The sequence below is a fragment of the Cetorhinus maximus genome, chromosome 17 (genome assembly GCF_964194155.1).
Source record: "Cetorhinus maximus chromosome 17, sCetMax3.hap1.1, whole genome shotgun sequence".
In the NCBI taxonomy this organism is placed as follows: domain Eukaryota; kingdom Metazoa; phylum Chordata; class Chondrichthyes; order Lamniformes; family Cetorhinidae; genus Cetorhinus; species Cetorhinus maximus.
The window spans coordinates 46,344,683-46,359,426 of NC_135895.1; the positions used below are offsets into that span (position 1 = coordinate 46,344,683).

General features: G+C 42.3%; 2 protein-coding genes across 5 annotated transcripts in view; one reads left to right on the forward strand and one right to left on the reverse strand.

The window, feature by feature from the left end:
• Positions 1–9,886, reverse strand: part of elavl4 (ELAV like neuron-specific RNA binding protein 4) — a 116,401-nt gene extending 106,515 nt beyond the window's left edge. For all 4 annotated transcript variants that reach the window (XM_078561152.1, XM_078561148.1, XM_078561149.1 and 1 more), the window contains exon 1: positions 9,827–9,886. In XM_078561152.1, coding sequence (XP_078417278.1) covers positions 9,827–9,877 — 51 coding nt within the window. In that variant the 5' untranslated portion in view covers positions 9,878–9,886. The remainder of the gene's footprint in view (positions 1–9,826) is intronic.
• A 211-nt stretch (positions 9,887–10,097) lies between these two features.
• The window catches only part of agbl4 (AGBL carboxypeptidase 4), a 1,138,261-nt gene continuing 1,133,614 nt past the window's right edge, over positions 10,098–14,744 (forward strand). Inside the window, exon 1 of the mRNA XM_078561909.1 lies at positions 10,098–10,524. Coding sequence (XP_078418035.1) covers positions 10,500–10,524 — 25 coding nt within the window. The 5' untranslated portion in view covers positions 10,098–10,499. The remainder of the gene's footprint in view (positions 10,525–14,744) is intronic.

Genomic DNA, 14,744 nt, shown 5'->3' on the forward strand with positions numbered 1-14,744 from the left:
AGGTAGCGAGACTTCAGTTACAAATGAAGAAGCTTGAACTTAAACAAGCAAAAGAAAAAAGAGAGGGGATTGGAATTGAAAAGGTTAGGGGCAAAGGAACGAGAAAGAGTATTCCAAAGGGAGCAAGCAGAAAGACAGGAGAAAGAAAGAAAACAGGAAAGGGAATTGGAGCTAGAGAAATTAGGAATGGAGGAAAAGGAGGAGATGAAGGGAGAAGGAGATGGAGGGAGAATATCAGCTTTAAAAACTACAAGTTTAAAAAAAAAGGTCTCAGAGGCTGAGGAAGCTTCTGAGGATGAAATGACCACTTCCCCACTGAGCTTTAGATTGGAAATGTTTAAATTTATGCAGGCACTTCCGAAGTTTGAGGAAAGGGATGTAGATGCATTCTTTATTGCATTTGAGAAGATAGCTAAACAGATGAAATGGCCACAAGAAATCTGGACATTGCTTTTACTGTCTAGGTTGGTAGGTGGAGCTCATGAGGTATATGCTTCACTTTTAGGAGAAGTATTGGTGGATTATGATGCAGTGAGACAGGCTATTTTGAGTGCATATGAGTTAGTTCCTGAGGGGTACAGGCGAAAATTTGGGAATGAAAGGAAACAGCCTAGTTAAACTCATACTGAGTTTGGAAGGGTAAAACAAAGTCATTTTGAAGTATAGATACAAGCATTAAAAGGTAGAGACAACATATGCAGGTCTTAGAGAAGTAATTCTTTTGGAAGAATTAAAAAATTCAATTCCTTCTTCTGTGGGGCAGTGGGGGGAGGCATTTGCATTTTCTCTCAAGGGGCCGGTGGTCAAATTTCAGTAAGATAAAGATTGGCACAGCAGTAAAATGATTTTTTTAAAAAAGTTGAGGTATTAAGAAAAGAAGCAATTCCTGATCAAAAGGAAAGCAATGTCATAACAATAAATTGTTAAGTTAAAAAAGAGTAATTAATAAAAATGACCAGAGTGTGAGAGCGTCAATGTGTGTGTGTCCAGCTCATTCCCAGGCTGAGGGTGCTTACTCACTCACACCCACTGCAATACATACATACACTGACTCACAGTGGGTGAGGGTGAGTGAGTGAGAAACCTGAGACTTGGAGTGAGGCAGACACTCACTCACTCTCTTACTCCCACACTCTCAATCCTGCCCATGCCCACTCTCTCGCCAGCTCCTGCCCACACCCGTTCTCGCTCCCGGGCACTCTCACTCCCACGCACCCTCACCCACTCTCCCTCCCGCTCGTGCTCGCCCTCCCTCCCACATTCGCTCTCAAACTCGCTCTCGCCCATGTGAGTGGAGTGGAGGAGTGGACGACACGGGACGAAACTTGCATTTTCTCTCACTCAAGGGGCCGTTGGCCAAATTTCAGTAAGATAAGGTTTGGCACAACAATAAAATGAATTTTTTTTAAAAAAGTTGAGGTATTAAGCAATTTATGATCAAAAGTAAAGCAATGTCATAACAATAAATTATGTTAAAAAAGAGTAATTAATAAAAATGGCCAGAATGTGAGAGGGTCAACATGTGCGTGTCCAGCTCACTCACTCACGCTCACCCACTGCAATACATACATACACCGACTCACAGTGGGTGAGGGTAAGTGAGTGAGAAACCTGAGACTGGGAGTAAGGCAGACACTCACTTACTCACGCCCACACTCACTCCTGTCCCTGCTCTCACTCCCTCCCCCGCCCGCCCCTGCACTCCTTCCCGCTCTCACTCCCACGCCCACTCTTGTCTCGGCCACCCTCACCCACACTCGCCCCCCCCTTGCTCTCGCTCATCCTCACCCTCGCTCCCCTCACACTCTTGCCCTTGCCCGCTCTCCCTCCCCCCCACGCTTGCACCCGCTCTCTCGCTTGCTCCCGCCCGCCCCACACACGCACAAATGGCACCGTCTCATCCCCAGGCCTGCCACAACATTCGCTCTGCTTGGGCCCGCCAAAACTTCGCCCTCCCTGGGCTCCAGCCTTGCTGTACCTTCCCTCCCTGGGCTCCAGCCCCACTGTAACTTGGCTCCAGCCCCACCATACCTTCGCTTCCCTTGGGCTTGGCAGCCCACAGCACACTCACTGTTGCTGGTGTTCACGGCTCCTCCAATCGGAGACTGTTTCTCTCCCTCATTTGCTGCTGAAAGCTAACTACTGAGCCTATCAGCAGCAAATGAGGGAAAGGAGCAACCCCTTGCAAAATATCAAATTTCACTTACCTGCATTTTGAACTTACCAGCCTGTCTCACTGCCTTTTGAACAATGGCTCTGCAGGCCATATAGAGGGGCTTCTGGTCGGCGAGTTGGACAAGCCTGGCCTAGACAATTTTCAGGAACACACACACATACATACCCACCTCATGATCTTCCAGCCTCTGTCTTCCCTTCTCATCCAACTACAAGTAAGTCTTTAATGAAAAGTTCCCCAAGCACTGACATCTTGCTGTAAAAGTTGCTCACTCCCTTTCTCAAAGCAGATGTTATTAATTCTTGTTTTTGTCTCTTCTTCTCTCTCCCTCCCAATATGGGGAGTCAGAAGCAAAGCAACTCAAAAGTACTCTGTCCTCCCAGGCTCCTTCACTCTCTCGCTCCACCAGGCTCCTTCACTCTCTCGCTCCACCAGGCTCCAGGCAGCAGCAGCAAGATAATGATCAGGAATAATACCTGTCCTCACCCTCCAGCAATGACTGTTCACTTCCAGAAAGCTAGTTGGTGAAGGATAGAATTGTCATCAATCTTGGGGTACTTTTATAAACATTTATTCACAGACACAAGTATGCAGCTCTTAACCCAAAAGCCACAGTTGCAGTCGGTATGTATTTAAAGGGGTACAAGTGAGTCTGCAGTTAATGTATACCACCTGCATACAATTAAACACAATTAACAGATTAATTTGCTGTCTTTAAATAAAAATGAGTTTCTTGGTCCAACCTCTATGGATCACCATCTTGGATGTAGTGGAGAGGCTCATGCGCTCTGATGATCTCGAGCGATGCCGTTGGGGCCGATCAAATGGATAAAATCCCCTTCACACACACAGTGGTGTTTCTCTTAAGGATGACAATGTCACCTGTCAATGCTGGAAAGAACATTTCCAACAACTCAACCTTGAATCCACAGTGGCAGCTGATACTCACCAGGCTATTCCCCAGTACCGTGTGGTAGAATCCATAGATGAACCACCATCAATGGGAGAGCTACAAGCAAATGGATGAAAAACAGCTGAGCCTGTGGCAAAGATGGTATTCCAGCTGAGCCCTTCAAAGCTGGTGGGCTTTTGGTTCACATCAACTCTATGCACTGATCCTATGGGTTCGAGAGGAAAAGGAACTGCCCTCTGACTTCAGGAATGTGCCAATTTTAAGTATCTTCAAGAAAAGAGATAAATCATGCTGTGGAAACAATAAAGGTATCTCCCTCTTGTCCATGACTGAGAAAATCCTGATATGCATTCTCTTGAATCACCTAATTGCTGTGGTTGAGGAAATTCTCCCAGAGACAGTGTGCCTTTAGACCTTCCAGAAGCATCTCTTTGTTGCCATACAAATCCAAGAAAAACGTCGAGAACACCACCAGAAACTCTTCACTGCATTCATCAACCTCACAAAGTATTTGACTCAGTAAATCATGAGGCTCTGTGGACTGTGCTCCACAGATGTGGATGTCCAAGAAGCTTCATCACAATCCTGCAACTGGCAACTGCATCATGATGATATGGTTGCAACTGTCTTAAGTGGGAGACCTGAAACACATGCTTTCAAAATCCAGACAGGTGATAAGCAAGGCTGTGTCATAGCCCCCAATCTACCTGACAGTTACTATTCGCCTCATCAAAGATCAACTCCCTTCTGGTGCAAATATTGAATACCGCCTAGATGGAAATCTCTTTAACCTTGGTTGCCTCTGTGCAAAACTAAACTGACCACCTTAGGCATACATGATCTACAGTTTGTGGATGACTGCAGTGTCTTTGCCCACTGCACCAGATTTGCAAGTCACTCTCGACCTCTTCAATTCTGCATACAAGAAACTCGGCCTGTCCTTGAAATGTTGCCAAAACAAAATTAATATATCAAACTACACCTGGTCAGCCAAATATTCCACCTCCCATATGTGTTGAAGGACAGGCTCTGGAATATGTTGAGCACTTCCCATACCACTCTCAAAAGGTCATCCTTGACAAAGAGATCCAACACCTGATCAGCTGCACCAGCTCAGTCTTCTACAAACTCTGGCAGGGAGTGTTTGACAATAAAGACCTCTGCAAGTCAACACAAGCCCTAGTGTGCAGAGCAGTTGTCATCACCACACTCCTGTACTTTGTATCAGCGACACACAAGAGTGCTAGAGAAATTCCATTAGCAATGCCTCCACCGCATCCTCCGGATTCATGGGAGGACCATCGAACAAATGCTAGTATCTTCTTGAAGCCATCTCCACAAGTATTCAGTCAAAACTCCTGAAAAATCAACTTTGATGGGCTGGACACCGTGTCCAGATGGCCAAAAAGCATCTCCCCTGTCAAATTCTGTTTTCTCAACTCTTAAATGGCCACTGTTCCAGGACAGGACAAAGAAAATGCTTCAAAAGCTCTCCTTGAAGTGCAACAGCATTGACATTAATAACTGGGAGGAGCTTGCATTCAAAATGGCAACAAACTTGTCCATCAAACCACATTATGCTTTGCGTCGCAATGTCTTAATGAAGAGGAAGAGCGACGGCAGCGAAGAAAGAAAAGGAAGCAAATCCTGCACTTCAGATCCCATTACCTCATAGGACATCCTGCTTCATGTGCTCAAAGATCTGTGGGTTGAGAATCAGCCTGTTCAGTTACATGAAGGCCCATGGCAGAAACTTACGATCCTGAGTCGATGTCATCCTTGAACCAAGGGACAGGTGACAATGATATGTCTAACCAGAATTTCAAAACAAATTAAATCAAAACCCTCCATATTCTGTACAAAACATCACATTGCAAGACACCGCTCCCCAAGGAGCGGTTAGAAATCTCCAACAATTTCTTCATGCACGCATTTCTTTTTGTAAAACAATCAACAGTTCATGACTTGCATCCATCTGTTTCATTTGAGATTTCCTTTCTCTCCAGCATTTGTTTCAATTCAGTAAGGTCAACGCGAAACCTTTTCTCACTCATACGTTTCACACAGTGCCACAAAGAACAATTATCTGCATAACATTCAATGGGAACATAATCAGTATTCTCATTGTACAGAATCTCACTTAAAAATTTTGACAAATAGAATTGCATATCCACTGCCTCCACAAGAGTCAGTGTTTTGCAGCCAAAGTACGTATAACAACCCTTTCTGTTTCCTTAGCTTCCCAAGCAAAAGGATATTTTCCATTTTCAGCCATAAAAAATATTATGAAACCAGCTGAACTAGAATACCCATCAGGAAGATTAGCATGTAAAGCATTGCTAAAATGATGAGTTTCATGTTCTTTGAGTCACGTAAGGGTGGGAAATTAAGTATACATTTCTCGCGTTGCCATTTAAAAAGAAATGTTTTATTTGTTATTAAAATATTCTCAACTTTAGGGTGTTTCATCATAGTAGTACTTAAGATCAACACATCAAAACTAGCATCTGGTCCAGTCTGAGTGTCAAACCTCAGCTGTTTTATTCATTCATGGGATGTGAGCGTTGCTGGCAAGTATTTATTGCCCATCCCTAACAACCTTTGAGAAGGTGCTGGTGAGCTGCCGCAGTCCATGTGATGTAGGTACATCCACTGCGTTATTCAGAAGGGAGTTCCAGGAATTTGATCCAGCGACAGTGAAGGAATGGTGATGTAGTACCAAGTTAGGATGGTGGTAGAGGTTGTGGATTTGGAAGGTGCTGTCAAAGAAGCCTTGGTGAGTTCCTGTAGTGCATCTTGTGTATACTGTGCGCCAGTGTAGGAGTGGGTGAATGGTTAAGGTGGTGGATGGGGTGTCGATCAAGTGGGCAGCTTTGTCCTGAATGGTGTTAAGCTTCTTAAGAACATAAGAAATAGGAGCAGGAATAGGCCATTCAACCATTTGAACCTGCTCCACCATTCCATAAGATCATGGCTGATTTGATTGTTACCTCAACTCCATGGATCGAATTTTATGGCCCCTCCCACAGCCGGATTTTCTGGTCCCGTCAGTCAATGGACTTTTGAATGGCTCACTGCGTTTTACAGCCCCACCCCCACTGCAACAGGGCCATAAAATTCCACCCTACGTCTCCCTTGTAAATCAAAAATCTAACTCACCCTTGAATATATTCAAAGGCCCAGCCTCCACTGCTCTGAGATAGAGAATTCTAAAGATTAATAACCCTCAGGGAAGAGAGATTCTTCCTCACCTCCATCTTAAATGGGAGATCCCTTATTCTGAAACTGTGCCTTCAGCTCTAGATTCCCCCCATGAAGGGAAATATCCTCTCAGCATCTACCTTGTCAAGCCCCCTCAGAATCTTACAGGTTTCAAGAAGATCACCTTTCATTCTTCTAAAATTCAACGAGTATAGGACCAACCTGCTCAACATTTCTTCATAAGGCAATCACCTCATCCCAGAAATCAACCTGGTGAACATTCTTTTAACTACCTCCACTGTAGTATACCCCTCCTTAAATGAGACCAGAACTGTATGGTGTTCCAGGTATGGTTTCTCCAATGCCCTCTACAGTTTTAAAAAGATTTCCCAACTTTCATACTTCATGCTCCCAGAAATGAAGGCCAACATTCTATTTGCCTTCATAATTATATTCTGCACGTGCACGCTAACCTTTTGTGATTCACACACGACAACACCCAGATTCCCCTGTACCACAGCATCCTGCAGAGTCTCTCCATTTAAATATTCTACTTTCTATTCTTCCTACCAAAGTGGACCACCTCACATTTGCCCACATTATACTCCATCTGCCAAATTTTTGCCCAGTCATTTGACCTATCCATGTCCCTCTGTAGGCTCTGTGTCCTCCTCTTAACCTGTTTTCCTATCAATCTTTATGCCATCAGCAAATTCAGCCAAAATACATTCTGTCCCTTTATCCAAGTCATTTATATATATTGTAAATAGTTGAGGCCCAGGACTGATCCTTGTGGCACCCCATTAGTTACAGTTTGCCAACCTGAAAATGACCATTCATCTGAATTCTCCTTTTCTTGTTAGCCAATTCTCCAACCCATGTTAATATATTACCTGCAACATCGTGAGTTCTTATCTTGTATAACCTTTAATGTGGCACCTTTTCCAACGCCTTTGGAAATCAAAATACACTACATTTACTGTTCCCCTTTATCCACCTTGCTTATTCCATCATCAAAAAGTTCCAATAAATTTGTCAAACGTGATTTCTCTTTCATAAAACCATGCTGACTCTGCTTTATTGAGCTAATGATTTTCTAAATGTCCTGCTACTACTTACTTAATAATGAATTCCAGAATTCTCCTAATGACAGATATTAGGCTAACTGGCCAATAGTTTCCTACTTTCTGTCTCCCTGCTTCTTTGAATAGGCGCCATGTAACCACTTGTAGTTTTCCAATCTGCTTGGACAGATTTTCCACATTCTAGGACATTTTGGAACATTACAACCAAAGCATCCACTATTTCTGCAGCAACTTCTTTTAAGATCCTTGGATGGAGGCCATGAGTCCCAGGGGACTTGTCAGCATTTAGTTTTGTTAGGTTTCCTAGTATTGTTTCTCTAGTGATAGTGATTGTTTTAAGTTCCTTCCCTTTTGCCCTTTGATTTTATGCTATTCTTGGGATGCCTCAAGTGCTTTCTACTTTGAAGATACAAAATACTTGTTCAAAGTCTCTGCCATTTCCTTGTTTCCCATTATTAATTCTCCAGTCTCAACCTCTAAGGGACCATCTACTTTAACTACCCTCTTCCTTTTTACATACTTATACAAGCTCTTACTATCTGTTCTTATATTTCTTGCTAGTTTCTCATATTCTAATTTTTCCTTTTTTGACATCTTTGCTCATTTCTAAAATTTCCCAATCTTCTGGCCTACCACTCATCTTCGCAGCATTGTATGCCTTTTCTTTCAATTTGATACAATCCTTAACTTCCTTTGTTAGCCACGGTATGTTTATCACTCACGTAGAGTCTTTCTTTCTCAATGAGAAACCTTTGTTGAAAGTTATGGAATATTTCCTTAATCTGCCATCTTATTGTTTAATTTATTTTCCCACTCTACTTTAGCCACCTGTCTTTTCACCTTTGTAATTGTCTTTATTTAAGTTACTAGTTTCAGACCCAAGTTTTTCACCCTCAGACTGAATGTGAAATTCTATCATGTTATGATCACTCTTCCCAGAGGATCCTTTACTCTGAGATCATTAATTAATCCTTTCCAATTACACATTGCCAGGTCTCAACCAGCCTCTTCCCTGGTTGGTTCAACATAGTATCGTTCTTGAGTGTTGTTGGAGCCACACTCATCCAGGCATGTGAAAAATATTCCATCAAACATGGAGGGAAATGGCATGACTGACTATTAAGGACAAAAGTCGAGGACAAAATGCACTATGGTCACAGCCAATAGTGAATCTTTGTAACCTTAGTAAGAGCCATTTCAGTGCTAAGGCACAGGGTTGGGGCTTGATTGAAGCGATTCAGACAGGGAGACACAGGAGAGATGGGCAGGGATCTTAGAAGTAATGAAACCTTCATGATATGGAGAGGAAAGCGAGCTTGGAAATGGATGATAGTTATGACTGAGGGGGTCAAAAGTGTCTTTACATTTTTATGCTGGTACCAGAACAAATGCTTCCTGTACCTGTTGTCACTTCCAACAGAAAATCGATTGTGCAAAATGACTGGGCAGATTCCACTGGGTTAGTTATCCTAATTACAGTTAAATAGGCAGAGATATTTTCAAAGGAATACGCATTGTATTGGGATTCGTAGGGTGAACAATTACTTAAATCGCAAATCCTTGAGAAGATATTACTACTCCCTTCAAAAAGGCGCATGGAAGTTTTTCTTTCATTTGCTCAAATTTGGCGCCAGATCTCAAGAGTTTTGGCGGTTTTTTCGGCAGTAGGTGGGTAAGAGCAAATAAAAACATTTTCGTATAACCGGGATTTCCGTCCTTTCATGTTAATCGGCGGAAAATCGTGCGTTGAGGAGCACGATGTGTCATTTACATTAGTCATTACTTGCTCGTGTAGTGTGCCTTTGTATGAAGAATTAAAATGCCCCACTCTTGATTAATACAGTAGTAAATAATTTGAAAACGTTCTTTCAACAGAAACTCACTTTGTATACAGTAAAGAAATTTTGAAATAACCCTCGTAAATGTTTTTTTATTCAAATTCATAAATAAGCTGCGTGGTGGTAGAAACCATCCTTTCAGAAAAAATATTTATTTTCCAAACTCACTTGCTTACATAAACACGCAAAATATTTAATATAGCATACAATTTTAAGGCCTCAGATCTTATAATTTTTTAGTTGAATATTAACAGGGCACCTCACTTATTAAACGGCTAGTTTACAGGTGTACACCATAGCATAATTAAGAGCTGAATAGGTCCTAAAGTCTCATTAAATTTCATTATTTGTCTTTCCTCAAAATGTTATCAATCCCTCGAACACTGTAAATAACGATCAACCTGTTTGCAAACTGTGTCCCCACAACTCGACGATTTAAGTCATCTGTCCTTGGCACTGGTATTTGGGACCATTGAGGCTCCACAGCTAACTTCAAACTTTTCAAACTTGGTATTGGCGCAATTTCCCCTCGCAGGCCACCTTTTTCCTTTCTTTTTGTTTTAAAGCGAATTTTTAAACAACCAATATCAAAAGATATATAGTTTTAACGTACCTGAGTTTTTAAACGCATCCTCCTCGCTATCTTGGCGTACTCTACTTGCATGTGAACCCACTCAGGCGTCACCGAATGTAACAAAAGCCAACACGAGTCCACCCGCCCTCCACCCCCCTGTTCCCCGGTGCCCCACCCCGTCCATCAATCACTCAAACTGCAATGCCGTTTACATCCGCGTCGCATTCGGAAATGCAAACAAACGAATTTCTCAAGACCTCGCACCTTGGCTTTTTGCTTTATTATCATTAAATACAACTGCATGCAAAAACTGATTACCAATGGAAATATGCCATCATTTCTTTGTCTAGAATACTGATTCTTAATAACGGGAGCTTTAAGGTCTCGGGAACTGCCGCCTGGGTTGAGCAAGTGTTGACACGAGCTCGCATCTGAACAAGTCGCTGAGCTCCAGCCATCGGAATCAGAAATAAAGGCACGAGCTGGCGGATTTTTTTTTTAACGGTCGCCTGTTCGATGCGCTCCGGGGCACGCGGCCGGCTGTCGAACGTTGGAAGCCTTGTTTGGGCGCGTGCCACAAATCTCATTCTCTCATCACCACGGCCCCCAAACCCAGCTGTCCTCACCCCTCCTCCAACCCTCGCTGTCAGTCAGTAACCACGGTAACCAACTCAGCGTTGGGGTGGAGAAATCGAGGCATTGTGGGATTAAAATGGCGGACAAGAGAACTGATTCTGGTCTGTAAAGTTGTTTGTTTGCTTTGTTAATTATTGGTGCGTTAATATTTTACATTGGTAAAATAATCCGCAATTGTTTTTCGCGGACTTTTGGAAGAAGGTTAACCAGTACGTTGTCAAATAGTTTAACATCGCATGGAATGGATGGATAGATGTTCTGTGGTTCTGCGCAGTGCTTTCCTTGTTCGACGTTACCTCAGTCCCTATAAAGTGGTTTAATTTATGTTAAATCAAACGTCAGAATGTCCTCAAATGTTATGACAGAATGCGTGCTTTTTTATTATACAATTTTAACAATGAGTGGACATTGGTAAAGGATGGAGGTTTTTTTTTAATTTTTACAATTTCGTTCTCCGGCATTGAAAGATGCATATTAGACTTGTTCATAATTTAAATGTTGGCATAACTAGTTATTGAACAAAGTTCAAGATATTCAGTGATTGTTTATATATGTTTTGCACTCAACTTTTACACTTAGGGTTTATTTGCCATCAACACACTCGATCCACAATGTACCTTTGTGGTCTTGGACCAGAGCTTTATGTTTCAAAACATGCATTTGTTACAATAGTTAGGAATAAAAAACATTTTTCTCAAATACTAAGGTAAACGTATTTGTAAACCTGTTTCTAACGACACTAATAAAGTCAATGTTTTAAAAGTAAAAGGTGAGTAAATGTGATTGGATTATTCAGTTATGTGTCACTAATTAAGCTGCTGATTTTCAACATCAAGCAGGTGACTTTTGTATCTTTAACATGTTAGAAAAAGGTCAGCTGATGTGCCACAGGCGAATCTGCTTTTGAGCAGGCCTTGGCACTGCTGCAGTGGATATATCAGTGGAATAGGTGGTTTGCTTCATTTTGTGTGCCCAACAATGCTCATGTTAATATACCTTTCAGTCTGCCAATTTATTCTGCTTCGATTTTACTGTATTTGGCTGTGGAGTACAAGGCCTTTAAATAACAAGTAAAACTAACTAATATAGAATTAAATTATTTGGTAGTATTCCTTCAAATTGAAAGTTTCTTAATGACAGATGGGTTGTGCAAATGTATGTTGCATCTTCATCTGAATAGTAGAATTTCTATACCGATTTCATTTATCAATCACATTAGAGTTAAATGCTGTAAAGGCAGAGCAGTTAATATGGAAGCTAAATAAATAACAAATTCTTTGGTAGCATTCCTTCAAATTCAAAGTTTCTGTCATTAAGACATTAATGACAGGTGGGTTGTACATATGTACGCTGATCCTCGTTTGAATAGAATCTCTATGCCAATGGCATTACAGTACAGTTTGAAGAACAAAATCATTTTAGCTGCCCTACATGTATGAAGTTGGACAGTCTGAACTTAGTTTCTGATAGTTGTGCCTCCAACACAAAACAAAATGCCATTTAGCACTCATGTGGATAGTACAGGGATAACCGGTGCAGGAAATTGAAAAACATACTAGTTCAGTCAAGTGTGTTATTCTGAAGTTGGAGCAGAATAAAAGGAGCTTTACTTGACATTTGATACTGAGGATGAATGATGTTCACCAGGGCCAACATCCTTTAATTAAGAGAACATTTTACCAACAACTGCAAATAAAAATAAACATCGCTTTCTAAGTTCTTCAGTGAGCAGTTAGCATAGGTAATCATAATGATTATTAGCAAATTAGGATACAGGAAATGAATATTTGCTGGTTTTAAGAGAACAACTGCACTGCAGCAAGACAACTCGAAGTCAGTTGCTCCCAAATACACTGGCTCCTGTGAAATTAAATGTTGACTACCAGGTTCAAGTTGATCTGACACCTTTACATGTTGATTATGGTGTGTGCATGTGTGTGTCTGTGTGAAGTTTTGCCACGGTATTTGAAGTACATGAGCTCCCATTTATAGTTTTGGTGCCATTTATATAAGGAAGCTGCTTGAATGTTGCTAGTTCAGATAGAGATGAAATTGGCTAACAAGCAACTGATGGGAAGCTGCAAAGCTCTGAACAAAAAATTAGCTGCCCCCATTAGTTGAGAGGAGGTGAACAGGTAGGTGACAACATAATTTCATGATACTTTCTTTCTCAACTGCCTTGGCAAATTAAAAGTAATCCTTTTACATTGTAACCTCTCCAGTCCGGAATGTTTGGGACCAAGTCATTTTTTGGATTTTGGAATTTTCTGGATCTTGGAACAACATTAGAATGCCTAGCCACAAGTGTGTGAACTGGAAAACACTATAGCTACAAATATTTACCAGAAAGATAAAAAAGTGATAAAGCAGTAATAAAAATAGTTTTACTTATATGAATACTATATCCTCTATGTATCCACTCCCTATGTACTGTACCAAAATAATGCTCATGATGTCAAGGCAAGAGGAGATGCAAGTTGGGCAGTGCTTAAATTAGCAGTTTTTGTTTCATTCATTCATGGGATATGGGTGTCACCGGCTAGGCCAGCATTTATTGCCCATTTTTAATTGCCTTTGAGACAGTGTTGATGAGCTGTCTTCATAAACTGCTGCAGTCCATGTGGTATAGGTACACTCGTAGTGTTGCTAGGAAGGGAGTTCCAGGGTTTTGATCCAGCAACAGTGAAGGAGCGGCAATATAGTTCCAAGTCAGGATGGTGAGTGGCTTGGAGGGGAACTTGCAGGTGGTGGTGTTCCCATGCATCTGCTGCCCTTGTCATTCTAGTTATGAAAGGTTTGGAAGGTACTGTTGTTGGAGCCTTGGTGAGGTGCTGCAGTACATCTTGTAGATGGTACACACTGCTGTCACTGTGCGTCGGTGGTGGAAGGAGTGAATGTTTAAGGTGGTGGATGGGGTGCAAATTAAGTGGGCTGTTTTGTCCTGGATGGTGTCAAGCTTCCTGAGTGTTAGGGAGGGTGTTCCAGGATTTTGACCCAGCGACAGTGAAGGAACAGCGATATATTTCCAAGTCAGGATGGTGAGTTGCTTGGAGGGCAACTTCCAGATGCTCTCATCTGTCTGCTGCCCTTGTCTTTCTAGATGGTAGTGGTCGTGGGTTTGGAAGGTGCTGTCTAAGGAGGATTGGTGAGTTCCTGCAGTGCATCTTGTAGATGGTACACACTGCTACCACTGTGTGTTGGTGGTGGAAGGAGTGAATGTTTGTGGAAGGGGTGCCAATCAAGTGGGTTGCTTTATCCTGGATGGTGTCAAGCTTCTTCTGTGTTGTAGGAGCTGCATTCATCCAGACAATCAGAGTATTCCATCACACTCCTGACTTGTGCCTTGTAGATGGTGGACAGGTTTTGGGGAGTCAGGAGGTGCATTACTTGCCACAAGATTCCTAGCCTTTGACTTGTTCTTGTAGCCACAGTATTTATATGGCTAGCCCAGTTCAGTTTCTGGTCAATGTTAGCCCCCATGATGTTGGTAATGGGGGATTCAGTGATGGTAATGCCATTGAATGTCAAGGGGTGACGGTTAGATTCTCTCTTGTTGTATATGGTAATTGCCTGGCACTTGTGTGGCGCAAATGTTACTTGCCATTAGTCGGCCCAGGCCTGGATATTGTCCAGGGCTTGTTGCATTTGGACATGGACCGCTTCAGTATCTGAGGAGTCGCAAATGGTGCTGAACATTGTACAATCATCAGCGAACATCCCCACTTCTGTCTTTATGATGGAAGGAAGGTTGTTGATGAAACAGCTAAAGGTGGTTGGGCCTAGAACACTACCCTCAGGAACTCCTGTGGCGATGTCCTGGAAGTGAAATGATTGATCTCCAGCAACCACAACCATCTTTCTTTGTGCTCGGCATGATCCCAACCAGCAGAGAGTTTTCCCCCTGATTCCCATTGACCCCAGTTTTGCTCAGGCTCCTTGATACCACACTCTCAAATTTTGCCTTGATGTCAAGGGCATTCACTCTCGCCTCACCTCTGGAGTTCAGCTCTTTTGTCCATGTTTGAACCAAGACTGTAATGAGGTCAGGAGCTGAGTGGCCTTGGCAGCACCCAAACTAAGCACCAGTGAGTAGGTTATTGTTCAGCAAGTGCTGCTTGATAGCACTGTTGATGACCCCTTCCATCACTTTACTGATGATCAAGAGTCGACTGATGGGGCGGTAATTGGCCAGGTTGCATTTGTCCTGCTTTTGTAACAGTAACAGGGATAACTTGGACAATAGCAGTTTCACCAGAATTATTTGAAGACACTGGAGTCACAGTCAGTTGCTGAGCATTCTGGATCTGTACATTTGAAAAGT